The 23,932-nt window shown below is 54.7% G+C and overlaps 1 protein-coding gene across 1 annotated transcript; it reads right to left on the reverse strand.

Moving 5' to 3' along the window:
* Positions 1–2,389: 2,389 nt before the first annotated feature.
* Positions 2,390–23,410, reverse strand: Ctdsp2 (CTD small phosphatase 2). The gene is made up of 8 exons (XM_051176146.1): positions 22,999–23,410; positions 10,428–10,573; positions 8,832–8,870; positions 8,362–8,463; positions 7,701–7,757; positions 6,314–6,406; positions 6,036–6,221; positions 2,390–5,910 (listed from the first exon to the last, which is right to left on the reverse strand). Exons 1-8 carry the CDS (start codon positions 23,060–23,062, stop codon positions 5,785–5,787), a joined length of 813 nt encoding a protein of 270 aa, XP_051032103.1. The 5' UTR covers positions 23,063–23,410; the 3' UTR covers positions 2,390–5,784.
* Between the last annotated feature and the right edge of the window lie 522 nt (positions 23,411–23,932).

Genomic DNA, 23,932 nt, shown 5'->3' on the forward strand with positions numbered 1-23,932 from the left:
AAATTATTTCCGAATGAAGCCGAGTCCTCCTAATCCTTCAACTCCTCTTCCCAGGTTCTTGGCAGAGCTTGTCACCCCACCTGCTCTTGGCTTTTAGTTTTAGTTTTGTAAACTGTCCTAGAGTGGTACCATCCCTTCATCACGACTCTTCTATTAGCTGATCTTGCAGAAAAGGGAAAGTAGAATGGCAGAGGCTGGGACAAAGGGCTCAGAGTGCCAAGAGTGTGTGTGTGTGTGTGTGTGGCCTCCTTGCCCATACCACAGCTTCTCCAGAAGACTTGTCCTCAGTGAACGTAGAGGTTTCCAGTGCCCACAGGACTGAGTAAGGCTGGGAGGGAAGTAGTAGTATATGAAGACGACCATGGGACCCTTTTTATAGTCATCGCGTGACCTGGTTATTAACACACAGGTTATTACCTGGTAGCTTTGGGTACATGCCTCCCTCCCTCAAGTCTTGCTTTCAGGGAGACTGCCCTCTGGCAGTATGCCAATCTGACTGCTAGGTTGCTTTCTCCTAAGACTCAAAGTAGGGATGGGTGGATTTATGAGAGATTAACAAGCAAACTGCCTGGGGGATCATGGCTACTTGGTGATATACTGGGCTGGGTGTTAAGTGTAGCATCGTCTGGGGATAGGGTGTAGTTCACATCGTAGATCATTTATCTTCCGGAGTACTGCCCACCCCTTTAAAAAAAGTCTGACCCTTTTTTTTTTTTTTTTTTTTTTTTTTTTTTGAGCCTCAATGGTAAAACCAGGTTTGGAGAGGATGTGCCATTACCACCAAAGAGGCAGGTTCCTTTGTGTGCAGTGGGAGGTAGACCAAGGCCAAGCCATGATGCGGAAGTACCGGTGTTTGAGGACTTAATTTGATAAATTGTGCTGCCCCACCCTGCGCTGCCCAGAACCACCAGGAAATACTCAGGGTTTCTTCAGGCCCTAGATTTTGAATTTTAAGTCTAATGCATGGCTCACTCAGGAAAGGGACCCAGAGGTAACAGTATGTTCCCAGTTAACTTGGTAAAGCCTAACCAGCTGGCATTAGCGCCTGCCTCAGAGACCCAATGCAGTTCCATGTCCCCCCCACCTTCAAAATCCAGGAGCTGACTAGAGACCCGAGATTCAGGAGCTGCCACACCCAGAAAGCCCAATCAAATCCACCCACCACATCAAAGTCCCTCAAAGCTGGGTCCCTGTCTCTGCAAGTCCAAATATCGGCCCTTTGGGGTCCTGAGAGGGCTTCGAAGATCCACAGGGTGTGGTTTGGGGATTCCAAGTTATAAAACTAGTGGTTCCTAGTCTCTTGCCCCACAGAGGAACAGATGGAGGGTCTTTCCTCCCCTCCTCCCCCAACCCCAACTTCCCCTGCCCTGAGAATGTGCTCAGTTTACACAGTGGGCTCTACAGGTACTTCTTCCAAGGAGTTTGCAAAGCTCATCACAAACTCCTGGCTCAATTGTTCAACGGCTTCATCCCAGAAGAGAAAAACAAAGCAACTCCTCCTCCTGCCTCATCTACTCAGCGGTCGACTGAAAATACACAACACAATAGACCTACCTCACCCTCTGTCCTCGGTTTCCCAGCAAGCAGCAGGTGAAGTACTGATGAGCGACCCCAAGGCAGGTGGCTTCAGGTCCTGTAGCCTCAGTTCAGCAATGGCCGCACAGACACCGGGTTATATTTGCTTGTGTTTGCATCATAACCACATTTTCCTAGCTCTGGCCAATCATAGCCAGCCTAGCCCTGGGCTTGACTCATTCAAACCAGAGGAGAAAGCTGTATCTGCTCCTATTCAAAACAGTGAATGCAAGAACAGACTTCAGAGCTCCACACCCTGGTCTATTGATTTTTTTAAAGAGTGCACTGCCCATCAATAATTCAGTGAGACGGAGGATATGAAATCTGCCATATTGTAGATATGAGTGCATTAGGCTGAAGGCAAACTGGCCAGAGCTGCCCACCACGTGCCTGGACTTTCAGGGTGGCAGGGCTCCTTGAGATGGTTCTGGTGCTTTTCAGGGTTCTTTGGTGTCAGGAAGGCTATTTCTTGGCATCTTTACTGTCATTCTACTGTGCGCCGGGAGACCATGCTGGGGTCTGAATCTCAGGGTTCCTGGTTTGGCATCAAGAGCGAACACAGGAACATCAAGCATCTAGTTCCCCCACGCTTAGCTTATGCCCAGCGGTCAATAGGACACCAAGCATACACCTAACGAGCACTCAGGACGATGGAGTTGGCCCCAAATTGGGTCAGAGAAGAGCCAACATAGCCCAACCTCTGTAACCTTGATCAGAAACCCAGTGTATGTTCTGCTGGGTGTTACAGCTTCACATGGGAACAGCAGTACCCACAGAGTGCCAGTAAGGAAGGCGGACAGCTCCCACTCTTGCAAAGGTTTTAAAACCAGCCTTTATTAACTAATTGTAAGTAATACAAATATTCCAAAAATATAAACAGACTCTTAATGGTATCCTACATTTCAAGTTTTTGAATACAACAAAGGTATCAAATCATGAAGCAAGGTGGTCAAGGACCCCGTAGCCCAGACACAGTGGGAGGGCACCCCTCCCCTCCAAATGGCATCTTGAAAGGGAGAATAGGCAAACCTGGCGTAATTACAGGCAGAGACATCACCAGCCCGAGAGAGGGTGTCTCAGGAGCTGACCGCACTACCGGAGCGGGCAGGACAGCCGGCCAGACTGCTCACCTCTCTCCCTGGATGTCTTTACTGGTGATGTTTACTAAAAAGAAAAGGGAGCTGGTGGTGCTTGTCTAGTACACATGCAGTCCCCGTTGTCACCAGCACCGGGAGGTGGAGGCAGAGGCCACAAGTTCAAGACCATCCTTGGCTAGACAGTGAGTTCAAACACCTTCCCGGACTCATGAAACCCTGTCTGAAACAAAAAGGTACTTGGGAAAAAAAAAAAAAAAAAAGAACTGAGAAGTGGCCGTGGTCAAGTAGCCAGAGGGGAAACCAGGCTACCGCTCTCATTCACTTGGCCAGGCCGACACGCTGGAGGCAGACAGGCCATGATCGGCTGCACTGCCAAGAGGCCTCTGGGACAGGGCAGGGCATGGAACCATCGAGGACCCATTTCCCAGGGAACAGCAGAGCCCCGTGCTTTTAGTGACGCTCTCTGAGCCACTGTTAACAGAGGGGGCTCCACATTTACACAGAAATCTTTGGGAGGCAGGGGGAAACAGGTCCCTGGTTAAATGAAGGCAAATTCACTCAACCTCTTTAATTTAGGGACCCATGGGCCTACAGTGTCCCCTCTACAATGTGCAGAGTGGAAACCCTTACCTGGCCCTTTATCAAACTGGTCCTGTGTCCAAAGCTCCCCCTATAAGAGGGACACGAACATCAGGCTTTTGATTTAGAAGCCCAATCAGAGAGACACATTGTGTCCCTGAAGAGGCACCTTAAAGAGCTGAACCTGACAGCTGGGCAGATCCCTGGCCTGGCTGGAGTGGGTGATGACGGCAGGCCAGGTGGTCTCCTGAAGACTAGTCTGCAACGGAAAGGCCAGAGGCAAGCCCGGGGACAGAGGGGCTGGCTCCCTCCCAGGGTCGCCCTGCTCTGTGCCTGCCTGAGCTCTGAGTGGCACGCCTCCCAAACCATCACTTGCCTCTAAGACATGGAACTAGCAAGCAGGACAGGCCCCCTTTAGGTGTGGAAAGGGGATGGCATCTCTGTAGCAGACTACAGGTGGCAGAAAGGATTCTGGTGACAGAGAGGCCCAGAAAGCTGGGACTTCCGGTAGAAGCAGCAGGGCTGGCCCATGAAGCCACTCTGGGTTTTGGTCATGGATCAGACTCCAGTCCTTGCCTAACTGCAAGGGCTGAGCGCAGGCTCCTCCTCTGCGAGGTAAAACATGGAGATGCAGACAGGAAAGGGGCCTTGGCATTCGACTCTGAGGCTCTTATTGCTTAGTCAGGACTAGCCCTCAGAGCAGGCCTTGAGAGGGGATCCTCTCCTGTGATGTTAGGGTGGCAGTGAGACCAGGGCCTGGATCTGAAGCCACAACCAAGCTCCTGTGTCCCTGGCTAGCACCTGGAGCGCTCTCCCATCACCCTGGCAGGACCCACAGGCACCAGCAGATGGTGCTGCGGCGGGGAATGGCATGAGCTCGGGGAGTCTGTCCCGCTCTCTGACATCAACTCGAAACACAAGGCCTTGGACTAAGTAGGAAGACTGCACAACGTTAGAAGGGTGCCAGACAGTCATCCGACAGGACACGGAGGCAGGCCCTAGTGGGGAAACTTAACAACATTGCATGGCTCCTGAAACAACAGACAGATGCTGCCACCTGCCTCCAGGGAAAGCAGAGACAGACAGGGCCAAGAACTCCAAGCCAGCTCAGAGAGAGGGGAGAAGCGGACCCAACCCTGGGGGGAGGGACTCAATTAAGGCAGTGATGCTGAGGTGGCCTCAGGGGCCCCTTGTGCTCCAAGTGACAATGCTTCTGCCCTGGGGAAGCTTCCTTCCTGTCACTCTTTTGTTAAAGCCTTTAAGATTGAGACCTTGAGGCACCCCCAGAGTGCAGGGCGGAGGACCCCACTCAGCCCTGCTACCACCGGAGCAGGAGGCATCTACCCATTTGGCAAAGCAGTGACAGCAAGACCTGTAGCCCTCGGCCCTGGGAAAGCAGTTCTCCCAGGGCCCTGGAGAGGCAGAGAGACAGCCAGAAAGGGATGAAGGTGAGATCAGACACGACAACCAGGACAGGCCACCAGGGGCGGACGGCCCAGGGGAAGAGCCCTGACTGGGCACCGGGAGGGCTGGGGCAGCCTAGCGACCCTCCTGTCCTTTGGAGCCGACATCCCCGCACCACACTTCAGGTCTACAGCAGGGCGACACACGCTGTGCCCTGGACATTTGCTTCCCTGTACCCTGGCACCTCCCACATGCGGATCAGGCCCCGGAATGCAGCTCAGCCGACACAAACCAGGCCCACCACTCCATGTTTACAAAGGCAGTTTTAAAAAGCATAAAAAGAACAGAAATCAGTTCTGTGTCCTCTTCCTGGGTAGGGAGGAGACCTCCTTTCCCCATGGGAGTTAAGACTATGGCTAGGGAGTGCGAAGGCTGGCTTGGTGCTAGAGCCTGGGAGACACAGCAGGGCCCCTGGTGATAGGCACTCTGCTGGAGCCAGATGCGACCGGGTGAGGGGTGGGGGTGGGGTGGGGTGGAGGGGGTGGGGTGGAGGTGGGGGGGTGGGGTGATTCTGAGCACTGGTGCTGCAAACATGCTCTCATCTTCCCTGGTATGTCTGCAGTTGCTGGCTAGTATTTTGTGTTTTCACAAGGGTGTGTGTCTGAGGCACCAAGGCAGCCTCTGGCTTCTCCTTTCTCCTTGGCACAGGCCTTGTGACACTGAGGGAAGGCCGTGGTTTGGCAAGGGAGCCTGCAACAGTTATCATCGCTCTAAAGCTCCATAGCTCACTGGTCAGTAGGATAGGAGGCAAAGGACTTGGGTCGAGTCTTGATCTTCCAGCTTCTCCCCCTACTGGAACACTGGACACCCTGGCCATGGTTCACGGTATGAGCACATGCACACACACTCTCCTGGAACCACACACAGGGTGCAGACAGCTCTGGATAGGTCCGATTTGCCTGCTCTGCTTCTAACCTGCCCTAAAGATCTTGTCACCGTTTTCTGGCTACTTCCAGACCCTTTGGGCAAATGCTCCAGCTGCTGCTCGGCTAGGTCGTCAGGCTGATCAGAAAGGCACAGTGTAGCAAAAGCCCCCTACTGGGATGGCCATTTCTTGGAAGCAAGAAGGCTAAGGGGCCCGCAGCTGCCCAAGACTGGTGTAGACATCATCTGCTCCGCTCAGCTCCTCAAAGATCGGAATGAGGTTCAGCAACTCTGTATCTGCCATGTCATCAAACCAGGACTGCACAGGCACCTGGGGCAGGGAAGAGTTGAGGTTAGTCTGACCTGTCCCGTCCTTGCCACGCCACTGGAGGCTGCTGGGCCCCACTGGGGTAGTGCACTCTGGCAAAGCCCCTAGGGCCTGTCTGGACCACTCACTGCATTCTCCGGGTGGAAGATGTAAGACGCAGGCGAGTTGTCCAGGATGAGCGTCTTCCTCAGGTCCCTTCCCAGGCGGCTGAGGTCCTTGACGTAGCAGCCCTGGTGGAACACACAGGACTCCCGGAACAGGCGGGCCCGGAACACCCCACACTGGTCCAGGAGGTCCGTCACGGGGTCGGCATACTGGAAGAGGAAGAGCGGCCTTAGCCTGGATGCGTGTGGGTGCCACACCTCTCCCTTCCCCCCTCCCCCCCTCCCTCCCGGCTGTCTGGTACCTTGGCCAGGCTGGCAGTGAAGAGGACACATTCGAAGAGCTCCCCCATCCGTCTCAGGAACTCGTCAACGTAAGGCCTCTTGAGCACATACACCTGGGGAGGCAGAGAGGGGCTGCAGGTACCCACGAGGCCGGCCTTCCCACTGACACAGAAAAGACATCAGGCCCAGGAGCCCGTGCCAAGACCCCTGGAACCTCTGTCCCACCAAGCATGGCTCCAAGCAGGCTTCTGCTGGCTCAACAGGCTCAATCCTAAACTGCCAGGAAGGAAGGCACACCATGTCCCAGGAGCCATCTTCATTCCGAAGGTGAACCATTAGCTGCCTCCAGAAACAAGTAATCAAGAATAGGCCTCACAGATGGAAACAGCCTATCCTGGATTACTTGAATCCAGCCACAGCCATCACACCGGCTTCTGTACTGACTCCAGGCAGGACCCTGTGCAGGTCCCCGTCTGCCAGGAACCCCAATATTTCCTCAAACACACTCCCTCACAGGGCTTCTGTGAGCACCGCCAGGGCAGGAAAGGGCACACGGTGGAGAGGCGTCACGGTGGAGAGGCGTGCCTGCATCGCTCTCACTCTTCGGATGCTCAGGCTACAATCTACCGCCGCCACCCCACCCCCAGCCTACACAGGTGCTCCTCAGGTCCTTCCCTTGAAGCTCCTTGTCACACATCTCACCCCAAAGCAGCGTATGCTTGCCAGTTTCCTTCCAGACCAAATCAGCCACCGATTCACCAGGGGACCCCTGGTTTAGCAGCAGGGACTCTTCATAGGAACACAGATGGTTCTAATCACCCTGCTACTCCTAAACTTCACAAAAATCCCCTTCCTCGGTGGTCACGTGACCCCTCAGAGCTTTTCTCAAGTGCACACTGGGCAGCCAGCCCTCACCCACTTAAATTCCATCGTCTTTACTTCGTGCCTCCATTAACCAAAAGTCCCCTACATGCATTTGCCTATTTGAAGGCAGGACCCATGAATTATGTGCATTCCTATTTCCTCAACTGGACCGTAAGGGATGATGGGCCTAGCAGAGGACCACAGTTTCATGGCTGTGGTAAAGACAGCCTGAAAATGGAGACGGGTTACGATGACAAATGTGTGAAAGCCCCAAGCTGTGCTTTCCCTATGAATAACTACATAGAGACTGTTAAAAAAAAAAGGGGACGGGAGAGAGTTCTTATAGTCTGACTACAAAGAGAAAAGGAAGTGTAGGCTAGAAGAGAGAGGCAGAGAGAGAGAAAGGGGACTGTAGTCCAGAGTCCAGGGTAGGATGACAGTCAGGACTGTCAAACCACTGGGAGAAGCTGAAGAGCAGGAAAGGGTTAGGTCACTAAGGCGACTTCCCCGTTGGAGGCTGGTGTGGCCTGGCAGACAGCTTACCTGGTGAGTGGTCCCCTCAATCTCTACAGGCACTATGAAGTCAGCATTGTTGATTGGCTGGAAAGCAGAAGGTAATGGTCAGCGGGCAGCAGGCTCTCCCACCACCCCCGGGAGACAGCCCGGTCTCAGCCAGCACAGGATGAAGCAGCCCCTTTCTTCCCCTGTCTACCTGCCCAACTCTAGCAGAGGTTAAGTTGCAGGGTTTAACTTTGAGATAGGGTCTTGCTACACAATCCAGGCTAGCCTCTAATTCGTGTTCCCACGAGCAAAGGGCTTACAGGCACCACGTGCCTAACTTCCGCAGCACAGGTTATCGTGGATATTGTGGCTTTCCTGCCTCAGTTTCCCAAGCGCTGGGATGGTAGAAAGAAGTGCCTCTGCACCCAATTTAAGGCTTTCATGCATTGAGAAAGACATCGGTAAGAAGAGCAGAAGTGCTTTTCCATGCTAAGTGCAGACAGACCCTGCCCGTAGGCGGTGATCTGTGATGGGTTAGTGTGTGCACACATGCGTGTGTGAAGGGTCTCAACACTTCAGTGTGACGGCCTCTGGATGTCTGTGACTCCGGGGTGGCCTGACTCCTTCCCTCCATCACCTGTCTTCACCTGCAGACCACCTCACAGACAGGTCCCGGCGAAGGAGGGGCCGTGTGCTGACTTACCTTAAAGGAACTATGCACAAGGGTTTCATCCAGGTCGATGACCACACAGATCCTTCCTTGATCTTGCTCTGTCACCTCTGGGAGCAGGCAGGTCCCAGGGATCTGAAAGCAGAGGTAAGCTGCTGAGAGGTGGCCAAGAAGCAAGCAAGCCCAACCGTTCCCCTCAGCAGAGTACCAGGAAGAGCCAGGCTGTCTGGAGACACTCACAACACAGGAAGGCCCTGCTTAAAGGCAGAGAACAGAGGCAGCAGGCCGGTTTTAGCCTTAGGGACTGTGAAAGCAGCAGGGAGACTGGGTGTCCATCAGGGCTGGTGTGGGGCAGATAACGAAAAGGAGGGCAGGCGGCTTCCCCCATAGCTTTGCAGGGGCCCTTAGCAATTGGTCAACACAAATGGCTTCCCAGGGTAGGGAGGTGGCCACCCTGCCTGCCAGGCTACCCAGAGTCCAGAGGGTCAGCCACATCGACATACCTGATAAAACTGGTACTGGAGACATTGCAACAGATCCGACTGCGAGAGAGAAAGGAGGTCATGAATGCCAATTTGTCAACCCCACCTGTCGTAACCAAGCCACTGCTCCTGCCTCTGCGAGCCCCAGCCACCTGGCAGCTCCCCTCAGGACAAGGGCCATTCTGGGAGCTGGGTAGGAAAAGGGGAAGGCCGCCTCCCTACAGAGTGAGCACAGGGCCTCAGGGACTCCAGTCCCTTCAACCTAGTTTCTTGCTAAGAATGTATGTTTTCTCTCATCTCCTTGGGGCACATGTCATGTGAGGGAGCATCAGAACACCCAGCACAGCAGCATAAAACACGCCTGTGGTGCCCGACAATATGAGGGGAGTGAATACACAGGTCACAAAGACAGCACTAACAATGTTATCAAGTGTACCAAGTATTCCTTAAAAGTTAAAATTCCAAACTTAGAAAAGTCTAGATTGTCACCTGAGCATATTTCTTTCACATATAGACTAGCATTTCCCTATGGTAACATGTGATTTTACATTCTCATTTAACTGTGCAGATAAGTAGCTCTCTAACTTTGTGTGTTTTTTTAAGGTATGACTGTTCTGTCTGCATGTACGCCTGTGGGCCAGCAGAGGGCATTAGATGGTGGTGAGTCCACCACGTGGGAACCTCTGCAAGGGCAGTCCTCGCTCTTAACCTTTGACCTGTCTCCCCAGCCCCCAGGTAAGTATTTCTTAATGCTACTATGAAAAATTAACTGCTCAGTAATGCTGTCGGGTTGTATTTACTCAACCACCCCCCCCCCTGGACAAAAGGGCTCTGCCGATGCTCATGAGTACAGCCTGGTTTTGTGGAAACAGCTAGACATGGTTGTGTCAGAGTCATCAGTGTTTAGAGGAGAACCCTGTCGTTTGCTGGGGCTGGAACACTAGCCTTCCAGTCATGTGAAAGTAAAAATAACCCGCACTGCCATAGTGGGCGCACGCCTTTGATCCCAGCACTCGGGAGGCAGACGCACGGATCTCTGTGAGCCTGAGGCCAGCTTGTTCTACAGAGTGAGATCCAGGACAGCCAGGGCAGTTTCACAGAGAACCCCTATCTCGAAAAACAAACAAACGGGCCACGTTTTCAGTGGTCACAGTGGCACAGCTGCAAACTGCTGGCAGGGTTTGTTTGTTGCTGTTTTGTTTTGAGAAAGTCTCTCACTATATAGCTTACACTGACCTGAAACTTGCTATATAGAGCAGGTTGGCTTTGAACTCAGATACACCTGCCTCTGCCTCCTGAGTGCAGAATGCTATTGAGGTTACTAAGAGCGTGAGCATGTTCAATTCCTTGGTTTCTACAAAGAAACTCACTGGGAAGGCAGGTTTGAGTACTAGACAATACTAAAACAGACTTCAGAGCCACTACCAGTGACTGACATGGGTTACTCTCACTGCATCCCTGGGCCTCAGTTTCCCTGTCTGCAATGCAGCCCACTGCACAGATGACAAGTATCAGGAAGGAGACAGGCTGCTAAGGGAAGAGAGGAAGGGCCTGTGGGCCAGGGACCTTTATGGCCCCAGACCAGGCCAGAGTGCCCATCCCATCCCATCCCACTACCTTAGCAATGGTGTTTGTCTCCTCCTTGTATGCGAGCTCTGTGGAGGAGCTTGACTGGCCGACATGCTGGGTATGGAAACAGCAGAAAAGGGCCTTGAAGATGTTCCGGCCACGTGGTTTCTTAGGAGAGGACTTGGAGACTAGGCCTAGAGAAGGAACAGCAAAGGCATTAGCTGCAGGGACATCAGTCTGTCAGCGGCCACCAATGTCCACGTGCCCTCAAGTGTGGGCCCTCTCTGCTGGAGCCCAGCATGCTGCTTACTGCCACACTGAACTGGGTGTGCATTCGGCCTTTCGTGAGGAAACAGGCGTGACCCCACTCTCGGGTTTGGGAATGGGAGACCTGAGATGCACAGGGCTATCTTCATACTATGGTGGGTATCGTGGGCGGGGCCCTGCTGCAGAGGCAACACTACCATCCATCTAACGAACCCTCGAGGCCCTAAGTTCTCCTGAGCCGGGCTCCAGGAAGACTACCAGCTCCAGGAAACCTAGTCACCTTGGAGGCAGTGAGCCCGTGGTGCCTAAAATGGTGGGAGAAAGAGAGAACTTTGCCTATGTGTACACACACTGACTTAAAAAATACAATGAAAAAGGACCGCCCCCCCCCAAGCCTCAGCTCCAAGAAGGCATGCTAGCCTAGCTGTACATACCCAAGTTTCCTTCTCCAGATCTAGCCATTTTCCCTAATACTTTACTTCCCATCCTCCCGCTCCCACCCCAGGGAGCTGGTTGGAAAACAGATGGATTAAGACCCTGGGCCACAGCCAGGCAGGCGTTGGTGGTGCACGCCTTTAATCCCAGCACTCAGGAGGCAGAGGCAGGTGGATCTCTGTGAGTTCAAGAGCAGCCTGGTCTACAGAGTGAGTTCCAGGACAGGCTCCAAAGCAATACTGAGAAACCCTGTCTTTAAAAAAAAAATTTATTTATTATGTATACAGTGTTCTGCCTGCATGTATGCCTGCAGACCAGAAGAGGGCACCAGATGTCATTACAGATGGTTGTGAGCTACCACCATGTGGTTGCTGAGAATTGAACTCAGATCCTCTGGAAGAGCAACCAGTGCTCTTAACCTCTGAGCCATCTCTCCAGCTCCAAGAAACCCTGTCTTGAAAACCAAAAACCAAAACAAAAGCAAAAAGACCCTGGCCCACACATCCTGCAGTCTTAAGCTAAGGCCTCTGCTTCCCAGACCATAACTGTTGTGTTGTACCTCAGCCATCTGGGCTTTGGAAATACAAAGCCACTTTAAAAAGAAGCTTGCCAATGCAGCCTCAAAAAGGCTGAACTCATACAAAGCAAAGGTTCACCCACAAGGCCCGGCAGTAATGGGCTTCAGAATATCCTTTGCAAGTTCCCTGACTCCAGAAACTAATTGCTCTGGTAACTGTTAGACTGGGAGCGGCTGAGATGGGCTCTGTGGCCAGAAGGTGGCGCTGTACAACCAGTTATGGAATGGTTTCCAGGCACAGGTCCCTCTTGGCGGGTCTGAGTGTCCCAGAACCTATGTGAGACAAACTGTGCAGGCAAGTAAGTGCCAACAATGCCTCTGTGACTGAAGCAAAACAAACAGAGCAGGCGGCGGAGCTTTCCCTAGGTTCCTCTCAGCAGGGGGAACGTGGTGGTGGAGGTCACCGAGGGCTTCTCTTGCTCCCTCAGCTCCTGTGGGAGGTCCCTTAGGGAGTAGGTGATGGCAGAGGCACACCCTGACTGGGCTGCCTGAGACCCAGGGAAGAGGGGAAACAAACCGGCCCCAGATCCAGGGTGGCTTTCGCAGTCAGTACAATGGGATCAGAAGCACAGAGAGCAGAGGACCCCTCACCTGAGACCCAGGGCCTCCCCAGTGGGGATGCAGACTTCTCTCCCCTACCCTCCTGGGTTAGAACACTGGGCACCTCTCCAAAAGCAACCGGCCTTTCCAGGAAATTGCCTGGAAATGTGGGCATCACTTTAAAAGCGTGAAGCTAGAAGACAAATTTTTATGTGACTCCCGGTGCATGGACTTCAGGCTGTCAGGCCCGCCCAACAGCACGTGCTTTACCCCCTGGCCCATCTTGCTGGTCCCTCTGGCATCACTTGCAAGCCCTTGGCTACATGTGCAGAACCAAGATTTCTCTGGGCATTTTGTCATGAAGTGCTTCTGCCAAAAACTTCTCAACAACCAAATTCAAAGCCATGCCCAGTACTGAGCGGCAGGGGGATTCGCTTTCTATTCCTTGGAAAGGAGCACTTCCAGACACTTCCCCGTCATCTCTGCAGAAAGCAGAGGGAAGGGGCTGCTTCCCCAGCTGCCTCTCGGCCCACATTAAACCAGACTCTCGGGGACCCAGGACAGGTGCACACACACAGCTCCAAGGCTGAAACGGAGCTTCCCTTTGGTTTATGGTTTCTTCGTGCACAACCACAACTGGAGGCCTCACCCAGCAGAGTCTGTTGTAAAAGGCCACACAGTCCAGGCCTTTCATGAAGAGCGGTCACATTAGGAATGTGCTCACATCTTCTTGTAGTGAAAGGCACCGTGAAGGCTGTTGTAAGAGAGGCAGCTGGCTGGGGCCACAGAGAGGACCAATAGACCAGGCCTAAGCAGGGACCTTGAACTCTGCAGGGGTGAGGGAGGGGCTTCTCCAAAGCGGAGTGACAGCCTCTGCATTTCAGGAGATCACAAGCACACTGACCTGGAGGGCAGGCTCTCAGAGCAAACACCCCACACCCACAAGCGTGAAGCTGGCCTACCTACCCTTTCCCTCACAGCATCCTTACTGTCACAAACACCACTCTTGAGGGTCACCAGGGCTGAACTCAGCTTCCCCCCAAATGGCTGCTTCCCCAACAAAGGCCTCCCCTGTTATGTCCAATGGCCTTTGGCCCCTGTCTGGCAGGTACTCACTACTCCCACAGAGCTAGGGCCTGGAGAAAGGAAACCCTCCACCCGAGGAAAGGAAGGTGGTCCCGAGGAGCTGAGTGACTGGGGCTTTCTGGGCCGCACAAGAGCCAAGCCAGACCTGCTAAGACACCCGCCATCACCACCTCACTGAATTCTCAATAGAAAATCATTTGTAGGTCCTGCCTCCCGCCCCACCCCCCAATTTGCAGGAGGGAAACAGAAGCAGTTATCAACCTGCAGAGGTGTGTGCGTGAGAGACGGGGGGGGGGGGGGGGGAGCAGAGGTGTGTGCGTGAGATGGGGGGAGGTGTGTGCATGAGAGACGGAGGGGGGAGGGGAGGTGTGCGTGAGAGAGGGGGGGGAGGGGAGGGGGTGGTATGCCACCAGTCAGATATGAACCCACAGCAAGGCTCTCAGGCACCTCTCTTGACAGGGACACGGATGCACTGGCCACGCAGCACTACTGGCTTGGGCACGCGTGGGTCTCGTCTCTGGGACTTTTGCTCTTCTCTGCCCCAGGGTAAACTGGAAGGATCAGCTTGGATCCTCGCCCACTACTCTACAAGATTCTTAGGCAGGTCAGTCAGTGAGACACAGAAGTTAACACTGCTGAGACTCAACCCCACCCCCTCCCAACTGCAAGCTTGTGTCAGAGAGCCCTCAATGGCCTCTCAGTCCACACTCACTCTGCACTTCATCCCCGACAGCCAGGCCCAGGCCACTTCCCAGTGCATCATGGGGAGGACACCAAGTCCACCTCTCCAGGAGAGCACACGGGCAGGCGCTAGAGGGCTCAGGGCTGAAGGAACTTTGCTGTGCACAGTATCCCTGCCAGGGAAGGTAGGAGAGCCACACCCTCTCAATGGACCCTGCCTGCTCGACCCAAACCTTGGATGTCTAAAAAGGCCAGCAAAGGTACAGAGGGAAAGCCACCCTAAGTAGGAGGATCCAGGGACAAAAGACTAGAAGCCAGCACCTGTCACCACCCTCCAACCCAAGGCTGCTAGGTTTCCTCCTGAAGCAGGCAGAAGCCGCCAGGGAGGGGCCCCTCCACTTTGGACTTTCTGGCTGGGGTCCAGGCTCTTCCAGCTGCTGACCCAGCTGTTTCCCTTACTTAGTGTCTTCATCCAAAAACCGGAAGAGTGGCAAGACCTCACTTGGGATAAACAAAATAAAGGAGCACAGTCCTGGACAGCCTCTAAAACTAAAAGCTACCCAGCAACTGACAGCCTGGGCCTTGTCTGTAGGCTTCAACATGAATCACTAATCAGGGATGACACAGGTCTCATTCTAGAATCCCAGCAACAGGGGGTAAGGGCCCTTCCACCCCACCATATGGTTGGCGTTCAAGGTCAGATGAGGGATGAGGGCCTGGGAGAAATCTCCCCCACCCACCAAAAATTTCATCCCCACTCCCAGCTCCCCCAAATGGTACCATCAATGTGACAAGTATCACTTGCCATCAACACTGCCCTCTCCCTCCATACCCCCACAGCCGCAGTAAACACCCTGAGAACCTCTGCCTATAAGAAGCATGTGTTTGCACATGGGTGCACACGCACAAACACTGGCCTTACCAGGATAACACTTTTAACCTTGGAAGGTCAGATATCACGGCTGCCAGCAGCACAGCTCTATCTTAGAAAATGAACACCTCACAGGAAATACACTTAGGCCCAGACTGGGCAGAAGGCAACTCCCGGAGCTATGGGATTCTAACCAAACCTTTCACATACAAGGATTCTTTTCTGGTTCACTCCCTCAACACCCGAAAGCATCCCCCAGCTCCCATCCCCCCACAGTCCAGGGCAGGGCTGGCTCTCACTATAAAATGGCCTCTCTGAGTGGCCGCCTGTCCCTGTGCTGTTGGAGAAAGGAGAGTATTTGGAGAATTTCCGGCCCTTCTTGGCCTGCTGCCTGGGCCCTACAGCCAAGGCACATCTGACTGGGGCTTCCTGTGAAGAGGAGCCCTCCCAGGTAGTCACCAAGAGGCATCTGTGTCTTGGCTAAGGACAGGCTCCCAAGAGGCAGGTGTATGGAAGGGCTCTTTGGACCAGCAGGTGAATGGGCAGGGAGACAAGAGAGGGTAAGAGATGCCCACAGGCACAGAAGACTGCAAACAGCAGAAAGGTACCCGTCTTCATCCATGTGGCCCAAATACAGATGTGTTCCAGGCAGAGCAAAAAGCAGCGGTGTGAATCTCACTCCTGGTCCGTTTGTGCCACAGGCTCACGCTGTCGTGGCCTACGCTGGGCTCCGGTAGTCCTTCATCCAACAGCTTCTGTGTCTCTCACTCCTGGGCAGAAGGTCTCCTCTCTTCCTTCTCTTGTGCGGATGTATTTGAGACAGCCCATGTACCCTGACACCTTCAAACTCCTGCCTCGGCCCAGGCAGGGGTCAGTACATCACCATGCCTCACAGCCCTGCGGCAGCCTCAGACCTCTCAGGAACTCAATTTTAGGAATCCTTCCCACAAGAAGATCTTTGCTTTTGGGAACAAGGATTCCCAGGCAAATTGATTTCGGAAGGGGCCTCTAATTGAATTATTGGCATGAAATATAGGCAGCTTCAATATTAAATAGTAAAAAGTTTAAACATGTGTTAGAGTGGGGGTCCCCAAAAATAGCAGTTCTGGGCCAGCATGGGCAAACCTGAAATGGCATTCAAAACAACGTCAAGGGCTGGTTCCTACCTTGCGGCACACAGAGCCGAGCAGGGATGACATTGTCAGGTACTGGGTAGCAGCCACGTTAGCTCCCCCTCCTCCTGAGGAGGCAGAGCAGGCTCATGGGGAGCTGGCTAACAGACCAGACAAGCTGGACACAAACACCAGCCCGGGGGAGTTCAGTGTTTTTTGCCACAACTTCTGGAATGCTTGGGCTTTGTGGGGAACCAGGAAGAGTCCGGCCTCTTCCCTGCTTTAGGTTGACAGACACAGCAGAGTATGCAGAGACAGGGCAAGGAGGCACATGATGGGTCCTTGGATCAGTGAGCGCCAGAGTGTCTACCCAAGCTACCGCTGGCTTTGAGGGCAGTGGCGGCACTCGGCAGGTTTGATCTCCAACAGCAAGAATTAAATAATTCTGCTTTGTCACAAGTATGTGTTCAGGGGCCTCAGTTTCCCATCTGTGAGATGGGAAGATGACTGCTGAGAAAGTGAGAATCTTAAGGGCTACACTGTCCCGGCCTAATGGAAGCTGCTTGTCAGCCGCCAGGCATTAACAGCAGATCACTTTCCCATGCACTCCAGCCTCACAGTCTTCACATCGAGACACCAGCGGTATTTATTCCAGAGGCCACACAGGAACCAGAAGGACAGGGACGGGCCTGGGAAACGCTTTTCTAGCACTCCACCAAACCCATCAGTCTGTGTCTCTGCCTCAGAGGCTGGCCACCTTTTCCTCCCGTGTCTCTGCCTCAGAGGCTGGCCACCTTTTCCTCCCTTGGTCGGGTCTGGCCTCCGCTGTTGTGTTCCAGGACCCCTGCTCCTCCCCACCAGACCACACTCTTGTTACTTCTCAGTAGCTCTGGGCTCCTCCTCAGGCCAATGGGAAAGGCCTCCCCTGCCAGGCACTCTGGGAAGTTGACTTCAGAGCCCTGCAAAACGGCGGCACAGACGAGAGGGATCGCAGGACCTGGGCAAGGGTGGCTGCCACAGCCCGGGTCAAGCAGGACCTTCCAGTCCTCACCAGACTCCTCCTGTGCCTGGGAACTGGGAATAACTTCTCATAAGGCTGCTGAGACAAACCTCTAGTCACAGCAGCGCCAATGTTCTATAATGGCTGTGGCTATCACAGAGCAAGCAACTCAGTTACTCAGAAAACTCTTAAGTTCCACTGGGAACCACAGGCTTCCTAACCAGTGAATCTGGACCCGGAGGGTAATATGCTTGGGGCTGAGCAGGCAGCTGGCGTCTCCACTGAGCTTTCTGGCTCAACTCCCAGGACACCTGTCAGGAAGACACAAGCCTGGCCCACCTGCTGTGCTCTGGGTCCATGGGTCCCAGGTGTGTGAGGGGTGTATTTTTAGTGTCACAGGAGATTCTGCGTGTGTGTCCCTGGCTGGAAGCCAGAGAATTCTAAACCCCTTCCCGGGTTAGAAGGCAATTCAGCCAAAACTTCTCCACACCAGATCTGATAGGATCAGACCCTTAGGTCTGGGAGGCATTGGAATGGAGTCTGCTTTGCTTCTAAGGCCACTTGTTTTACTCCAAAAACAAAAACAAAACAAAACCCTAGTCAAGAGAGCTGAACTTAAGCCCTCCATGGAGGAGGGGCCTCTTTCCTCTGCTGTGGAAAGAGGAGAGGACGGATGCATTGTCCCTTTCTGTAGATCCCTGTCACACCGCTCCTTTCTCGCCGAGTCAAGCCATGTTTGCTCCCTGGGAGCAGTAAGGGCACCAGGATGGAGGGGGGAAAGGTGGTCCTTTCCATCACCAAGGATGGAGGGAGAGAGGGGTAGAGAGGAGGGGAGGGAAGGGGGGAGGCAGAGAGAGGAGGGGGAGGGACCGACCCTTAAAAGCCACTGGAGGGAAAGCAAACATTCAAGGCTAACTGGTAGGAAAGCTAGCCAGTACAAAGAGAACATACACTGCTGCCCAAGGGAGGCTGTGGTGTCCACAGGAGCCATGCTGCGGGAAAAGGGCTGGACGCTCACGCATCTCACTCCCAGTCCCAGTCTCCCTTTGATCTGCCTGTTGTGTGCACATCTACCCTAGCTGGGGATAGCTTTCAGCACTGAACATGTGGGAGAACCAATCGACAGTCATTTCCAGGCACCACAGAGCTGGCCAGCTTGAGACACGATGAAAAGCAGTTTAATGCTCACTCAATGTGTTCTATGCTCAGACCAAAGCCATAAAGGCAAAGATTAAGAATATCTACTTCTTGCTGGGAGGTGGTAGCATATGGCTTTAATCCCAGCACTTGGAAGGCAGAGGCAGGCAGATCTCTGTGAGGCCAGCCTAGTCTACAGGGCAAATTTCAGGACACCCAGGGCCATAAAGAGAAATCCTGTATCCCTTCCCCAAAGATGATGTATCTACTTCTCTACAAAAACCTATCTTTCTTGTTCTTATTAAGATTACCTAAAAGATGGCTCAGTGGTTAAGAGCACTGGCTGCTCTTCTAGAGGACCTGGGTTCAATTCCCAGTACTGACATGGTGGCTCATAACTGTCTGTAACTTAAGTTCCAGGGGCTCTGACAGCCTCACACCAATGCACATAAAATTACACACACACACACACAGAACTAAAAGAAGTCCAAATCTTACTGAGATCATTAACTCTCACAGCAAATGACGACAGTGGCAGCTACTCTGAGTTCCAGCTCTAAGAAGGCAAACTGCTTCCCATCAGGTTTAAGACACTCTTTCAGGAGGCATAGGATTCCAGCCTCCATCCTGTCCTCATGCTGGAGTGCAGCAGCTGAGGCCCCATCCCAAGCCACATAGGCAAAGAAGCAGTCTACAGGAAGACTGTGGAAGGCTCAGAGGCTGACCCACATGACCAGGTACTCTTTACACAGTGACTTCTTAGGGGAGTAGAGAGGGAGGACAGATAGCAGTCAAGCTGCATTTAGGGAAGATTAACATTTACCAATCGTCTACAAAGTCTGCACTAGATACAGACAGCAATGCTCCCATTTCACCATAAGTTGCTGGAGTCTAAGTAACAGGTAGTCTCATTGCCAATAACAAGAGCAGGGATTTGAACCCAAGCCTGAAGCAACCAACTTTGCTGCTGGAACAGAAACAGCAAACGCTAGCTAACTTCCCTACACAACCCATGCTCCTACTTCATCACCAATCCAAGAATCACACATCCTAAGATGGAAATAAAAGATAATGCCCCAAATGTTCTCAAAGCTAGCAGGAAGAAAGCGGGGGAGGTGTACACTTACACACACCCCACTTGACATGCTGACTCTCTTTCCCACACCCAAAACACTGCTATTAATTCTCCACAGAAGATTGGGAGCATCAAATTGTGTTAGAAATTTGCCTCTCTGGTAACCCCCCTCCCCCACTGTTTGAGACAGGGTTTCTCCTTGTAACAATCCTGGCTGTCCTGGAATTCAACAGAGATCAGCCTGACCTGCCTCTGCCTCCCCAGTGCTGGGATTAAAGGCCTGGACCACCACTGCCCAGCTTGTATTCCCTTAATAAAATTCACTAAAGGATTGGTGGGGAGGCCACACAGAGCCAGCTGCTACCTTAACTTTCCCACCTTCTCTAGCTGGGAGGAAGGACACAGCCTGCTAACTGCCTTTCTATCCCCAGGGCTCTGAAGTCTGGCTTAGTTCAAACCTCTCCAGTCAGCTGCCAAGCCTCAGGCTCCACACATTTACAAACTGTTGTGGGATTGAAGCAATACAGTGGGAGCAAACAGGAGCTTAGACGACATCCCTCAGCCTGATTCCAGGATTTTGGGGGGGGGGGATCCAAAGACTGAGGGAGTAACACTGGAGTTGTCATCTCCCAGGGATGGCCCTACCCAACAGAGGTGCCAACAACTCTGTTCAAAGCTTTTCCCGTGGAAAGCTTAGCTGCATCTACAAGGGAAGGTGTTTCCTTGGCTTCTTAAGAGAAAGGGACAGAATGTCTCCCTTCTGTGGACAGTGACAAGAAAAACTTGTCACCATGGGGCTGGAGAGATGACTCAAGAGGTTTAGAGCACTGGCTGCTCTTTCAGAGGACCTGATTTCAATCCCTGCGCCCACTTGGTGGCTCCCAAGCATCTAAACCTAGTTCCAGGGGATCAGATGCCTTCTTCTGACCTCTGAGGGCACCAGGCACCTGCATGATGTATAGACATGCCCGCAGGTCAAACACCCACACACATACAATCTAATAAACCCCTGACAACGCCCCTCCTCTTAGGGACAGCAGCCCTGGAGAAGAATCTTTAGTGTAACTAGCTACGAGACCCCACCCACTTCCAGATGTGAGGACAGCAAGCCAAAGCTTAGGTCATTCTTCCAAAAGTGGGCACAGGGTCTCTCCCCTAACAAGTCATTTCTTTCTGACTCTCCCCAAAGCCCTCGCAGGTTACTGAGCCGAGGAGGCCCCGCCCACTATCTCACATTGGCCTATCGCAGGGCGGAGCCTGGCCTCTTTTGCCTTCCCCCATCTAAGCCCCAAGCTGAGCACAACCTCCTAGTATGGGGGTGACACCCTCACCCGAGGCTTAAGTAAGTGCCCATTCTCACCAAATGGGTACTTTTATTTTTGATGTAATACACACACGACCAGCCCTTGCTGTACCGGAAAGGGGGCCATTTCTCCCATCTGCCTGAAAGAGGATCTGATTTTTGCTGCTTTTACCGTCCATTTCAGTACCTTTGTTTTACTTCCCCTACTGTAATTACTTCTTCTGAATCATCCACGCACCAGGCAGTCTCAAAGCTCAGAGAAAAGATGAAAAAAAAAAAAAAAGAAGAAGAAGAAAAGGAAGAAAGAATACGGTGGAAACAAGTTCACTGAGAGGCCACTCAAGCCAGAGGCAACTTGTTTCCAGAAGTGAACTCATTAATAAGACTTCCACAGTCCTTCACTCTCCCAAAGGTAGAGAGGGATGGGTATGGGAGGCGTGAAAAGGGAGGGGGAGGGCCGGGACTCCTAACTGAGACAGGACGTTTGCTCCCTCCCACTTCGCGTGCTTTAAGTTTGCAAATGATGTGCAACTGCTGGCTGGCTCGCCCAGGCAGCCCAGAAGAAAGCTTGCCTTCCTCTGGAATGCAATCAAGTTACCAGGGGAGGCGGAGAGAGGAGAGGCTGCTGCCCGAGAATTCAGATTCCTCCAGGGAGAACTTTGAAGGACAAACCACATACAAGAAGAGAAAACAAAAACTAACTCCAAGAAAACCCAGCAACCTGACACACTGTCAGGAAGTCAGCTGCTCTGCTCTGCCGCCTGTCACTCATCCTGACGGATGAGAAACCAGCTCTGATTTGCTCCCGGCTGCCATGGCACAGTCCAGATTCCTTCTACCCTGCTGTGGCCCTGCCATTCAGGACACCGCTGAGACCCTGCATGGGACTGCTGGGTGGGAAGAAATCACAGGCTGATCCTGGTTTGCCACTATGCATCCTACACAACACACACACACACACACACACACACACACACACACACTCACTCACTCTGATTTCTTCATCTCTGCCTGAAGCTTGGGTCCTTTTCCTGGGATGAGGCTGTGAAGACAGCTGGAAGGCAGCGGAGAGCCCAGCACAGGCGGAAAAGTTGCTGCCTGGATCACACAGCTGGGTCAAGAACCAACAGAGACCCTGGCAAGGAGGCGGGGCCTTCCCGGGGCCAAGATCTGAGCGAGCACGGCTTCACCTCTGGGAGAAACACGAACCGCTCCCCTTCCCCCACCCTGCTAAGGAATTCCAGAGAGGCTGGGGATACCACCGCAGCAGCTTTGCCCCCAGGCTACGCAAGTTTGGGAGACTTCTTGGAAAGTGACCTGCTGGTTACTATTAATCAACAGAAGGATGAGGACCTACACCCGGGCCCCACAGCTCGCAACCCTCCAGGATCTAGGCCTCAGTCTACTGAATTGTGGCATGGGCCTTTTATGTACAGAAAAAAGGGCAGCAACCCCTGAGATCTCGTCCCATGAGTGTGCTCTCCATTCAGCCTCCCAGCCAAGTGACCGCAGTCCTGTGGGAGTCCTCTAGAAAAAAGAAAATAATAAAAGCGCAACAACGCCAGTCCTTACACTCGGCGGAAATCTCTACCAGCTTTTTTGGACACACTCAAGGCCAGACGAACGAAGGGGAAGAGTTTCAGGGGACCCCACCGTGATCAAACCGAGCGATTCCATCTTCTGGGCCCCAACCTCCTCCCCGCCCCCGCGGGAGGCCCGAGGCCTTGGCTCCGGTCGCCCAGCGCACGCCAGAGACGGCCTGCGACACCCCGTCCCGTCTTCTCCAACCCGAGCCCCGTCCCCCAAGAAGGCGGGGGTCGCGAGCCCCTGCCCGGTACACACAACTCGCACTTTTTTTCTTTCTTCTTTTTCCGCTGCGCGATTCAGAAACAGGCCGGGTCCGATGCCATCCGGAGGAATTATGTAACCAGGGACACGGCTCGCTCCCGGGCTAAACAAGCGCGGCTGTGTGTGCGCGTGTGTGCAGCGGCGGCCCCGGGGGAGCGCACCGGGCCGGGAGGGGCTCCGGGAGGGGCTCGGGCCGGGCTCGCCGGCCCCGCCGCCCGCCCCCTCCCCCGCCCGCCCCGCCCCGCCCCGCCCCGCCCGGGGCCGCTGAACTTCGTCCCGAGTCCGCGCGCGCCGCCACGGCCGAGCGGGTCCCCCCCCCCCCCCGGCCGGCATCGCGGGCTCGCAGGGCCTGCGAGTGAGAACTCCGGTCCCGGCGGCGTTCCAGAGCGGCCGCCCCCACCCTCCCCCTCCATCCCCGCGGCCCCGGCGGGGGCGGCGCGCGCGGGTGGCCTGGCGGGGGAGGGGCGGCCGGCCGGGTGACAGCTGCGCCGGTGACACCCTCCCGCCGGGCGCTGGGGCTGGCAGCGCGGGCCTCGCTCCCCTCCCCACCCCGCACCCCGCACCCCGCACGTACACGCGGGGGTCCGGGCGCCGACGGGTGCGCCGACCCCGGGTCCCGCCGGATTCTCCTCCCGCCCCCTCCCCGCCCGGGGGGCGACGCAAAGTTTTGGGAAGTTGCGCCCCTACCTTGCTTGGTGAGCACCAGGGCGTCTTCCCTCCGCGCCTGGGTGATGATGGAGCCGTGTTCCATCTAACAATCCCGCGGGCCCGGGCCGGCTGGGCGGGAGGGCGCGCGGGCGAGCGCGCAGGCGGGCTGGGCTGGGCTGGGGGGCCTGGGCGGGGGCCCGACGGGCTCCGGCTCCGAGACTCCGGCTCCCGCAGCCGCTCACATCCCCCCACCTCGCGTCTCCTCCCCGGGCCGGGAAGGGAGGCGGCCTACACGGAGGGCGGACGGCCCGGGCGGCGGCTCCCCCCGGTGCCCCCAGCCCCGATCCCCCGGTGGCAGCTCCGGGCTCCTCAGTTTGGGTCCAACATGGAGAATCCGGAGCGAAAACAAGAGGAGGAAATGGGACACGGGGCGGTTTCCAGGCTCCCCCCTCCCCTCCGTACTCCAGATAAACAACCCGCGGCTGCAGCGCCCACCCCCGCGCTCCTCCCCGCTCCCGAGCCGGCCTCTCCGCCGCCTGCCGGCGCGTCCCGCTCCGGGCCAGCGTCGTCAGCCCCGGGACCCTCCACCAGCGAGCGGCAGGGGCCGCGGAGCTCGCAGAGGTTTGCTATTTTGTCTCGGAAAAAGCGAATCCCCGAGGGGGGTGGGGTGGCGGGCGGGCGGGCGGGCGGGCTGGCGGGGGAGACTTGAAACCGCTCCGGCCCTCCGATTGGTCCCCTCGCAGAAAGGGGGCGTGGCCCCTCCTTACTATGCGGTGCAAGGACCCAACAACATTCCAGCCGCCTGGGCCACGCCCCCGGCCCCTCCCCGCTCGCTGGGCCGCCGCCTCCCCGTCCTCTCGGCCACACCCCCTTCCCAACTACTTAAAAGGCCACTCCGGAGCTCGGCGTCCCGGTTCGGTGCTGGGCTGCATGTGTTCCCCTGCGGTGTTGGGAGGGGAACCTGGGTTCGAGT

Source organism: Phodopus roborovskii, unplaced genomic scaffold (assembly GCF_943737965.1).
Source record: "Phodopus roborovskii unplaced genomic scaffold, PHOROB, whole genome shotgun sequence".
NCBI lineage: Eukaryota > Metazoa > Chordata > Mammalia > Rodentia > Cricetidae > Phodopus > Phodopus roborovskii.

Excerpts from the sequence above, each read along its gene's own strand:
- Ctdsp2 (XM_051176146.1), bottom strand. The coding sequence starts at position 23,062 with ATGGAACACGGCTCCATCATCACCCAGGCGCGGAGGGAAGACGCCCTG. Across the intron at positions 8,464-8,831 it reads TCCAGTACCAGTTTTATCAG|ATCCCTGGGACCTGCCTGCT; the intron begins GTATGTCGATGT and ends CTCTGCTTTCAG. Across the intron at positions 7,758-8,361 it reads TTGTGCATAGTTCCTTTAAG|CCAATCAACAATGCTGACTT; the intron begins GTAAGTCAGCAC and ends TCTGCTTTCCAG.